The 12,022-nt window shown below is 37.7% G+C and overlaps 1 protein-coding gene and 1 non-coding gene across 8 annotated transcripts in view; one reads left to right on the top strand and one right to left on the bottom strand.

The window, feature by feature from the left end:
- Window positions 1-8,243, top strand: part of LOC111328892 (short transient receptor potential channel 4) — a 34,998-nt gene extending 26,755 nt beyond the window's left edge. For 2 of the 7 annotated variants that reach the window (XM_088758890.1, XM_088758889.1), the window contains exons 5-14: window positions 1,972-2,133; window positions 2,807-2,836; window positions 2,966-3,031; window positions 3,432-3,443; window positions 4,177-4,206; window positions 4,336-4,401; window positions 4,802-4,813; window positions 5,548-5,577; window positions 5,707-5,772; window positions 6,173-8,243. In XM_088758890.1, coding sequence (XP_088615016.1) covers window positions 1,972-2,133; window positions 2,807-2,836; window positions 2,966-3,031; window positions 3,432-3,443; window positions 4,177-4,206; window positions 4,336-4,401; window positions 4,802-4,813; window positions 5,548-5,577; window positions 5,707-5,772; window positions 6,173-6,385 — 687 coding nt within the window. In that variant the 3' untranslated portion in view covers window positions 6,386-8,243. Of the gene's footprint in view, window positions 1-1,971; window positions 2,134-2,806; window positions 2,837-2,965; window positions 3,032-3,431; window positions 3,444-4,176; window positions 4,207-4,335; window positions 4,402-4,801; window positions 5,578-5,706 lie in introns of all 7 variants that reach the window. The other 5 variants (XR_016000737.1, XM_088758891.1, XM_088758893.1 and 2 more) reach the window with 5 other exon arrangements.
- Window positions 8,244-8,862: 619 nt separating this feature from the next.
- On the bottom strand, window positions 8,863-11,365 carry LOC111328903 (uncharacterized). The gene is made up of 2 exons (XR_016000740.1): window positions 10,791-11,365; window positions 8,863-10,298 (listed from the first exon to the last, which is right to left on the bottom strand). It is a non-coding gene; the product is annotated as an uncharacterized LOC111328903 (transcript).
- Window positions 11,366-12,022: the final 657 nt, after the last annotated feature.

Genomic DNA, 12,022 nt, shown 5'->3' with positions numbered 1-12,022 from the left:
TTACCTTTGACTAACATTTGTCGTTTCTGCTGCTCAGGTTACCTGAGATTTAAAATTTTAGCGGTTATTTTCGAAACAAAACAAGCCAAAATGCAACATCGTCCAGTTCGAAGCGGCCAAGGACGGATGCAAACCGTAAAATAAGTATGTTTGCCATATTTGCACTTTGATTTGAGAATTGTTTATAAATTTGTACATACCAAGCATCAGCGCCAAATACTGATTGAGCATTCGCTGCGTGAAACTATTTATTGTCTTATAACACTCGGTAAGTGACGAGAATAATCTTCTTTGCTTAAGTGTTGGCCATTTAAGAAGTTTTCGGCGCTCTCCGTAGGTCATATCTTGCCCAATTTTTCTAAGGGCACATTCGGAAGCTCTACGTTGTACCTTCTCCAAGGTGTTTGAGTCTTTTTTAAGGTGCGGTATGTTGTGTATATGTAATGAAAACCTGGGGCTTCTCTGAACTTGTTGGAGGGCTATGTGGTTGAAGTGGTTTTAGCCCGGTAAATGCTTTATGTGAGGCCATGGAAACACATGCAGAAGAAACATCAAGTGTCACATGAAGGTTTATGACTGCTTTGATTCAACTTTGAAAACGGAGGCAGATCTTTTTCTCGCCAGGGCAGGTAACATCTCAATATTTCTCACGATTTCTTATTGATTCTGTAGACGTTATGTAGTGTATAAACAATAAGATAACTAGAGAAGGTACCTTAGGATGGTTATTGAATGCTGTGTACGTATAGTTTTGCTTCGGGGTATTTTTTTTCCGAGTTATTTCCCGCATAATAAAAGTATGAGAAAATTAGGTCGGTAATGACAACGGATAAAGACTAGCTTTAAGTTATTACAAGCATTTTCATGCGCGAGTCCCCCAGAAAGCGTTCAAGCATAATTCAAAGTTACCAAAGAAATAATACTGAATATAAAGGAAGAGTGTCAGTGTTTCTGGTAAAGACGCGTGCTCTTGCAATTGTAGCCCAGGACTTGTGGGTCTGCCTGTCACGCAATCCTAATTGAACATTTCGAGAAAGCGGAGGGCAGTTCACGGCAGCTAATGCACAATCACTATTTGGCGTTGATACATTGTATGTACAAATTTATAAACAATTCTCAAATCAAAGTGTAAGCATGGCAAACGTATTTATTTTACGGTTTGTATCCGTCCTCGGCCGCTTCGAACTGGACGATGTTGCATTTTGGCTTGTTTTGTTTCGAAAATAACCGCTAAAATTTTAAATCTTAGGTAACCTGAGCATCAGAAATGACAAATGTTGATCAAAGTTAACTTTTTATTCAGATTTTTAACGATATTTTGCTCCCAAAGCGACCTGTTGGCTTTTCCTGTTGCGCATTTTTAATTTTTCACCTCCAATTGCGTGACAAGTAATGGCGTGTTTTGACCTCTCAGTCACTTTTGTTTGGGGTCCCAATATTTCATAGTTTGAGTAGCCCAAAAATTTTATTGGAGTTATTTGAAGAAGAAACCTTGTTCTTTCTCTGAATTAACTTGATGTAACCCCATGCCATGTATCAAGGTGCAATTTTACCCTCTCAATTTTGCCATTTTTTTGTCCGCCAAAATGAGTTGAACATTGGAAATAAACAAAAACTCCCCAAAACTTTTAGATTGCAACGGAATCGAGCAAAGAACACTTCAGACTGTTTGTAAATACATGTTCTTTTCATTAGGCATAAATTTGGTCACATCTACTTTTTATTTCATTTTCAAGCGACGTTCAAATAATGGCTGTTTAAACCTCGTGAAGCTGACGGTCAGAGCCACAAAACCGATTTTGCCGCCGTTTGCGAAAAATAAAAATGCAATTCAACTCAGAGTATTATTCTTGAAATTCATCCAGACCTAAATTCTGGCAAAGTTTGGGGATTTTCGATTTTTTCATATTGCACACCACCGGGCGATATTTACGGATAGCCGCTCTCAAACACTCTTAATATCTTTCGTAGGAAAATGCGATCCTAGAGTGGAAGTTTTCAAGAACTCAGATGTGGTTGGAATGGATCGACAAGGGCAATTCCATACCTGTTCCTTTCAACACTGCGTACTATATTCTTTACATCTTCACCCCAAACTTCTGGAAAACTTGCTGCAAAACTCGGTGCAAAAACGTAAGATAATTTATCAACTTACATTAATTATTTCTGTACTAGATTCAGTGCATTTGGAGGAACCCAAGAATCACTCGTGTTGGTCCAATCAAAGAGCTTTCGGGAACCAAAATAATCATCACCCGCAACAACAACAATAAAAACTTGGGGGGGGGGGGGAGGAGAGGGGACTCTGTCCTGAGCAAACTCATTAACATCTTCAAATCACAGAATTACAGGTCCTTATATGCTTTGAAATGGAATGAACGAACAGAAAAATGAATTTGAAAAGAATGAGTGGATAAATGAGTAAATAATTTTGAAAATGAATAAATGGATGGAAAACAGAGAAGTAAATTATTAAGCGTAGCTCTTCTGCCATTCAACTATCATGCAGATTAGGTGGTCAGCAGACCGATTGTTTTGTCGCAGACGAAGCTCATAATACTATCCGTACCGGAAGCAACTAGATTTATTACTGTATTGGGATCAGTTACATCGTCCAAACTGTAACTATCCTATCGGTTAAATAAAGTTGACAAGTCAGCGAAATGTCTTCTCGTGTTTTTATTGAGACTTTAAACTTTACCGCTTTGCTTCTCTTCTTCTGCAACTGCTACGTATGCAACTGTTCACTTCACTTCTTCTTCACATTTTTCAGCTGACTGCAGGAATCTCTTCTGTTTTTTTTCAGGCGGGAGAAGGAGGCGGAACTAAAGAAGAGGTTAGCCAAATATCCTCTTGCAAATACGTAATAGCATTTTTGTTTTTACTGGCAAAGGAACGGGATGCTTTTTGGGATTTCAATTCAATATGCAATCAAAATTCATGCACAATTGTTTTTCCCCTGTAGATAAAAATAGGAAGGGACAATCATGGAGCACAAACGGATTTGCTCGAAGCTGTTAGTGGAGAACAGGTATTATGCAGCATTTTGCATACAACAGTAAAAATTTAGACGAGTTCTGAATTTCAAACTCATTTGGATATTTTATTGACAAGGATCATTTCATGAAAGTCATAAGCTTTGATGGAAAGATCAGCGAAATGTTTCCTTTAGCGTGTATTGAGAATATAAACCTCAATCTGACTTGGCTCGACCCTGGGTTTGGTTGTTGTCCCCTGTTACGACCCTATTACTGCTACATACGACATTTCACTGAACATTTTCTGAATGCTTAATTATTTTTAACGGATGAAAAAAAGTGACGAAAATGATGGACAGGCCATCCAAATGTATCGAGAAACCCTTGACACCTGAATACTTTGCCTATCAATTTTTGACCATCTTCTGACCTTTGGATATCTCTTTGTTTCAGACGCGCATGGAGGTAATGAAAAGATTAGTTGAGGAGTATCTTGTAGATCGCTACGAAGATAAATGGGCGGAGCACAAGATAATTTATCAATTTAGATTAATTATTTCTGTACTAGATTCAGTGCATTTGGAGGAACCCAAGAATCACTCGTGTTGGTCCAATCAAAGAGCTTTCGGAAACCAAAATAATCATCACCCGCAACAACAACAATAAAAACTTGGGGGGGGGGGGAGGAGAGGGGACTCTGTCCTGAGCAAACTCATTAAAATTTTCAAATCACAGAATGACAGGTCCTTATATACATTGAAATGGAATGAACGAACAGAAAAATGAATTTGAAAAGAATGAGTGGATAAATGAGTAAATAATTTTGAAAATGAATAAATGGATGGAAAACAGAGAAGTAAATTATCAAGCGTAGCTCTTCTGCCATTCAACTATCATGCAGATTAGGTGGTCAGCAGACCGATTGTTTTGTCGCAGACGAAGCTCATAATACTATCCGTACCGGAAGCAACTAGATTTATTACTGTATTGGGATCAGTTACATCGTCCAAACTGTAACTATCCTATCGGTTAAATAAAGTTGACAAGTCAGCGAAATGTCTCCTCGTGTTTTTATTGAGACTTTAAACTTTACCGCTTTGCTTCTCTTCTTCTGCAACTGCTACGTATGCAACTGTTCACTTCACTTCTTCTTCACATTTTTCAGCTGACTGCAGGAATCTCTTCTGTTTTTTTTCAGGCGGGAGAAGGAGGCGGAACTAAAGAAGAGGTTAGCCAAATATCCTCTTGCAAATACGTAATAGCATTTTTGTTTTTACTGGCAAAGGAACGGGATGCTTTTTGGGATTTCAATTCAATATGCAATCAAAATTCATGCACAATTGTTTTTCCCCTGTAGATAGAAATAGGAAGGGACAATCATGGAGCACAAACGGATTTGCTCGAAGCTGTTAGTGGAGAACAGGTATTATGCAGCATTTTGCATACAACAGTAAAAATTTAGACGAGTTCTGAATTTCAAACTCATTTGGATATTTTATTGACAAGGATCATTTCATGAAAGTCATAAGCTTTGATGGAAAGATCAGCGAAATGTTTCCTATAGCGTGTATTGAGAATATAAACCTCAATCTGACTTGGCTCGACCCTGGGTTTGGTTGTTGTCCCCTGTTACGACCCTATTACTGCTACATACGACATTTCACTGAACATTTTCTGAATGCTTAATTATTTTTAACGGATGAAAAAAAGTGACGAAAATGATGGACAGGCCATCCAAATGTATCGAGAAACCCTTGACACCTGAATACTTTGCCTATCAATTTTTGACCATCTTCTGACCTTTGGATATCTCTTTGTTTCAGACGCGCATGGAGGTAATGAAAAGATTAGTTGAGGAGTATCTTGTAGATCGCTACGAAGATAAATGGGCGGAGCACAAGATAATTTATCAATTTAGATTAATTATTTCTGTACTAGATTCAGTGCATTTGGAGGAACCCAAGAATCACTCGTGTTGGTCCAATCAAAGAGCTTTCGGAAACCAAAATAATCATCACCCGCAACAACAACAATAAAAACTTGGGGGGGGGGGGGAGGAGAGGGGACTCTGTCCTGAGCAAACTCATTAAAATTTTCAAATCACAGAATGACAGGTCCTTATATACATTGAAATGGAATGAACGAACAGAAAAATGAATTTGAAAAGAATGAGTGGATAAATGAGTAAATAATTTTGAAAATGAATAAATGGATGGAAAACAGAGAAGTAAATTATCAAGCGTAGCTCTTCTGCCATTCAACTATCATGCAGATTAGGTGGTCAGCAGACCGATTGTTTTGTCGCAGACGAAGCTCATAATACTATCCGTACCGGAAGCAACTAGATTTATTACTGTATTGGGATCAGTTACATCGTCCAAACTGTAACTATCCTATCGGTTAAATAAAGTTGACAAGTCAGCGAAATGTCTCCTCGTGTTTTTATTGAGACTTTAAACTTTACCGCTTTGCTTCTCTTCTTCTGCAACTGCTACGTATGCAACTGTTCACTTCACTTCTTCTTCACATTTTTCAGCTGACTGCAGGAATCTCTTCTGTTTTTTTTCAGGCGGGAGAAGGAGGCGGAACTAAAGAAGAGGTTAGCCAAATATCCTCTTGCAAATACGTAATAGCATTTTTGTTTTTACTGGCAAAGGAACGGGATGCTTTTTGGGATTTCAATTCAATATGCAATCAAAATTCATGCACAATTGTTTTTCCCCTGTAGATAGAAATAGGAAGGGACAATCATGGAGCACAAACGGATTTGCTCGAAGCTGTTAGTGGAGAACAGGTATTATGCAGCATTTTGCATACAACAGTAAAAATTTAGACGAGTTCTGAATTTCAAACTCATTTGGATATTTTATTGACAAGGATCATTTCATGAAAGTCATAAGCTTTGATGGAAAGATCAGCGAAATGTTTCCTTTAGCGTGTATTGAGAATATAAACCTCAATCTGACTTGGCTCGATCCTGGGTTTGGTTGTTGTCCCCTGTTACGACCCTATTACTGCTACATACGACATTTCACTGAACATTTTCTGAATGCTTAATTATTTTTAACGGATGAAAAAAAGTGACGAAAATGATGGACAGGCCATCCAAATGTATCGAGAAACCCTTGACACCTGAATACTTTGCCTATCAATTTTTGACCATCTTCTGACCTTTGGATATCTCTTTGTTTCAGACGCGCATGGAGGTAATGAAAAGATTAGTTGAGGAGTATCTTGTAGATCGCTACGAAGATAAATGGGCGGAGCACAAGATAATTTATCAATTTAGATTAATTATTTCTGTACTAGATTCAGTGCATTTGGAGGAACCCAAGAATCACTCGTGTTGGTCCAATCAAAGAGCTTTCGGAAACCAAAATAATCATCACCCGCAACAACAACAATAAAAACTTGGGGGGGGGGGGAGGAGAGGGGACTCTGTCCTGAGCAAACTCATTAAAATTTTCAAATCACAGAATGACAGGTCCTTATATACATTGAAATGGAATGAACGAACAGAAAAATGAATTTGAAAAGAATGAGTGGATAAATGAGTAAATAATTTTGAAAATGAATAAATGGATGGAAAACAGAGAAGTAAATTATTAAGCGTAGCTCTTCTGCCATTCAACTATCATGCAGATTAGGTGGTCAGCAGACCGATTGTTTTGTCGCAGACGAAGCTCATAATACTATCCGTACCGGAAGCAACTAGATTTATTACTGTATTGGGATCAGTTACATCGTCCAATCAATCTGACTTGGCTCGATCCTGGGTTTGGTTGTTGTCCCCTGTTACGACCCTATTACTGCTACATACGACATTTCACTGAACATTTTCTGAATGCTTAATTATTTTTAACGGATGAAAAAAAAGTGACGAAAATGATGGACAGGCCATCCAAATGTATCGAGAAACCCTTGACACCTGAATACTTTGCCTATCAATTTTTGACCATCTTCTGACCTTTGGATATCTCTTTGTTTCAGACGCGCATGGAGGTAATGAAAAGATTAGTTGAGGAGTATCTTGTAGATCGCTACGCAGATAAATGGGCGGAGCACAAGGTGAACACACGAGCTTTGCGCCCTTAAACCCTCTCCTTTTCCCCAGTTTTCGTTCCTAAACAGTTCATTAAATCTCATGTTGTACAGAGGAGGGAGATTGGATTTATATATACATTAGCCTCTATGTGGCGCGAAAATACGCCCAGATTCTTGTCCGCGGACATTGTCTGCTTTAAGCAGCGTACAGTTGGGTAGAGCCAAATTAAAATAAAAATTGAAGCTTCCATGAACAGATAAAGTCGGAGGACGGATATACGAGCATGTTCTCTTTCTTATTGGGGGTTTGGGTTTAAATGTTCTTCAAAAGGTTTTTGCTACGCGTGGAACGAAACATTTACAGACAGTAACCGTCAAAATCGAATGTTCCTAATTTTCCAGAGCTACTTCATTTGCCAACGAGTTTGTCTAGCATCGAAATTAGAAAAACGCTTTCCTAACTTGATACAATGTCTACAAAAATATAGAGGCTATTAGGCGTTCATTTCTCTGTTTTAACAGGGTTTATTCGGCCGCGTAATGTTTTAGAAAAAAATCGTGCATTAACGAAATATAACAATTTGATGAGTTTCAACTTTTCTAAGAAACATAGAAATGTATTGACCGTAGTGTAAAGTTTTTATTTGTAACCGGTCGGACATTTATAGTCTATATTTGGTGTAACTAATATCTAGTTAAAAGAGTTCAAGTACCCTTCATTTTAATTACTGAGTTATTGTGTAGGAATCAGACATTTTTCTAGCGTCGTATGGTGGAGTGTGGGGTAGTGTCTTTAAATATACATATGGACTATTTACTTTTACGATATACTTCTCCATACTTTGATAAAATATTGTAAAAGGATAGGATAGTATCATATTTTTCGGAGCTAATCGTTCGATACTTTACTTATTGAGGAAAGTGCTTCAACTGCAAATGATTGTGAAATTTTATCTGAAAATTCTTAAAAATTTGAGTAAAAATAGATATCAAACAACGTAGATAAATTTTCAATAGTTATGTAATAGTCGTAGAACGTTTACATTTATGTTGAAGAAGTTGATGATGGATGATGAAAAAGATTATTATTATCCTGCCTTGGATCATTATACAACGTGCACACTACGTGACTGGGAACGCTTAAAAGAGCGTTACCAGGAATTTGAGCGAAGCCCTATTTTGTGTTGGCATTCATCAATAAAGAACGATCATCACAGCAAATCAAGGTCTCTTGGGATGTTTATTTACTTCTTTAGCCCTATAACTTGTTTTTAATTGAGCTTTTTGAGTTGACTAGCAAATAACCCAGTTCCAGGAAACAATGGAGGAAGTATACAAAACTTTATATGGTTTTTAAGAAGATAAAATTTTCTTTCCAACTAAGAAATTTTTGCGATTGACGGGCGGCCCCCTGTAGAGTTCTGACGTCATATATACCGTTAAAGCCATGCTCAACCAAGTAAAATTTGAGAATATTTCTCTCCTGTGGTCGAGAGTTTAGTGGCTGAAGGGGATTTTAGACTCACGAATGTAATTTTAGGGTCTTGCAATTAAGTTGAAACATCTCTCGGATTTCAACAGTATTCTATTTGATTGACAGGTGACATCCAATTTGTCACGCTTTCCATGCTCATTCTACAACTTATGTAACATATGCAACTTTCAAATGCCTCATTGGCAATATAATGAGTTGAAAACTCTGTAAAATATGCTAGGGTATTTTCCCCTACCAATATACACCTTACTAAGGTTCAGTTGCACCAATAAAATATAAAATTTGTGATGAGCAAGCTGGATAGAGTGTCACGCAACACCCAAACTCAATGACAACAAACGATAATTGTCTGAATTAAGTGCAGTTTAATTAACAAAAACCCAATTACATGTTAAAACTTAGGCTCTCAAATATATCAATCTCTTAAATGATCACATTCAGCAGTGTGCCACCTCTGAAAACAATTACAATCAAGTTGAAGGCAGAGGGGAATATTACAAACTGCACACTGCCAGGGGGTTTTCATTGCTTCTTGTCAAACTCATAACATAGCTTACAATTTTTTTCTGCCCAAAGAAGCCTTAGTGGATTTATTATCAAGTCCCTCTGGTGAAATGGCTACTGGACAATGATCAACCCTACAATTATACTTTCTTGGACGGCCAGGTCCAGGTGAAGGATTCTGTGCCATTTCACTCCTTTCAAGAAGGGCTTTTGCTAAATTAACCTGAAACAATTTGTGGGTGAGTTTTCCACCTATTGACCTATGGATGATAAAGCTATTAACAATACCTACATCAATGAAATGAGAAAACAAAGTCTTCCACCACTTCCCAGATTTCCTTACAATTTCATAGCATTTTAGAAGTTGATCAGATAGATCTACTCCTCCCATATTAGCCTTGTAACCTTTCATAGGTGGGGGAATGTTAACACGATCTTTGACATATCTCCCACCCACTAATTTTCCCCTACCCCTTTCTATGAAGTCCCTCCCTGTAGCTGGATAAAAAAGTTGATAAAGCACAAACTACTTTAGTATCTTTCCATTTAACAAATACAGTTTGTCCCTCATGAAACCACCTGGATGTTCTGCGTTCTGCCTTAGCTGGAAGGGGGTTACCAAGATTCCTGGGAAAACCTACTCTATTTTCGCGGATTGTCCCTGTTAGAAAACAACCCTTTTCAAATAAATCTGAACATAATTTTGGGCTACTGTAGAAATTATCACAAAATAAATGATAACCTTGAGTAAAAAGTCCATCCATCAGTCCCATAACTACATCATAACCCAACCCATGGGTGGTGGGTGTAAGGCGTTTCCCAGTGTATACTTGAAATTTATAAGTGTACCCAGAGTCTGAACTAGCCAAAATCCATAATTTGAATCCCCATTTTGTGGGTTTATCTTTTATATATTGCTTCATTCCAATTCTTCCTTTGAAGGCCACCATTCTTTCATCGATTGGAATATTTTGTTTTGGTACAAAGTAGGCTTTGCAGGCCAATTGTAATTCATCCATAAGAGGTTTCAATTTAAAAAGAGGATCATAAGGTTCTTTTCATGACTTATGTAATTCATTTATGTTATCTTGTTCATAATCACACAAATGTAGAGCTCTTAAAATATTCATAAAACGTGTTCTGGTCATGCCAGAAGAACGTACAAAGTCCTGACCGAAAAAACCGTCATCATTCCAGTATTCGGCCAATGAAGGAACATCGACAAGACCCATGAATATGACAATTCCCAGAAAGGCCAAGAACTCTTTGGAGGTCAGCTGAAACCAGCGAAAATAAGAGCTATCAGTTTTGAGCTTGTTACCAAACTTGTTAGTATTTTCTACGATCAAATTGATAGAACGTTGTAAAAAAAAAACAAAGAAAGCAAAGAAAAAGGAGTCCAGTTTGACAAAACTACAAAATGTTCTCCACAACACAATTTCTTCTAGGAAGAGATCTACATGAGAATGAAGAATAATTTTGGAGGTCAGGCAGACGTAAATAATCCTGACATCAAAATTACCCTTTAAAATATCGATAAACAAGTTCAATGTGGCCTTCAAGATGAACAGGAGAACAATGTTCAGAATAAAATCTGATCTGATTTCTGTTCGATTACAACTGGTCAACAAAAATGAACAATTTTCACTAAAATCCCGAGTATCAAGGCACAAAAACTCAAGAGAGGACAAATTAAGGTATAAATAAAACCACAATTGACATTCCTTGGCGTAGCTTACAGAAAAAAGCAAAAATTTAGCGTAACATACCTCTCATCAGCTGACTCGATCTGTGGATCACAACCAGCATCGATCATTTCTTCTTCTTCGGACGATAGTTCTCCGAATTCTGACCCCGAATCGACCTCAAAATCACTGTCTAAGACATCTTCAACAGAACGGTAAGTTTTGGTTTTGTTTGAAGCCACTGAAGCAAGAAAATCGACTTCAAGTTCGCTTCATTGAGTACAGCAAGAATGCAAATGGCGTCTAAAGTAAGCGTCATGACGCGAACATGATACCATGTGGAATTTCTCAACTTCACCAATTACAAATCGTGTAATAACCAGTGCAATAAAGCCTTGCTACATTATCTATCAGAAACTTTGATTGGTTTTACTGGTGAAGAACCATATATTTGTGTAACAAGCACGTAAAGTCATCGTTCGCCGGCGTACGATTATTTAAGCGCGAACATTTAAAGGGCCAACAGAATCAACCAAAACAGGTGACTCACCAATATATAATCCCTCTACCACAGATGTACCCCAAAAAGTATTTCTGAATCACCTGCAACATGGAGTGGTAGAAGTCGTTGTTCCTGAGAGAGTAAACTATGGGATTTATAACGCTATTACTACAGGTAGACCACACACTGACAACCCTTACAACACGTGATTGACCACTGATAGCATAAAAAAATATTTCCAGAATTAAAACTAGCATCTATACAACTTGATAACTAGAAACACGAACAACCCTGCTCTGTTACGGTCTTCCGTGATAATCAGCAAAGTAACGGAAGCACCTGTTATCAAGAATAGCTATAAAGCCAGTTTAGACTACTAGCAGTGAAGTCTGTCGCACAAGACAAGTGAAAATAAAATTGACGTTAACGCACTGCGGAGAGCGAGGAGAGACTACTCGGAGTCTTGAGCTAAATGGCCATTTTGGGTATGACCACACATATGTCATCTCCAGTGGTATCAATCAGATTGAAATGCATATGTCTGCCAGCGCCAAAATCAAAATATAGTTATTTGAAGGTCTTCGTAGTTTTAAGTTGACGTATCAAACAGAATGGATATCGGAATCTGAAAACTGTTCATCCGGTCCGCATCGAAATTTGTTCCGCAAAAGGAGCTGAAAAGAGCCACTAGATAAAAATCCTTTCCCCCAAGAGTTGTCGCGAGTATAGAAACTCTTAGATCTGCTAAACTCTCTTTTTTTATGTAACAACCTTTTTTTTTTTATAAAGAACGTATAGTCTAAGGTTAACCAAA

This window comes from Stylophora pistillata, chromosome 4 (assembly GCF_964205215.1).
Source record: "Stylophora pistillata chromosome 4, jaStyPist1.2, whole genome shotgun sequence".
NCBI lineage: Eukaryota > Metazoa > Cnidaria > Anthozoa > Scleractinia > Pocilloporidae > Stylophora > Stylophora pistillata.
Note: the sequence above shows the minus strand (reverse complement) of the source record. Positions and strands in the feature narration are given on the sequence as shown.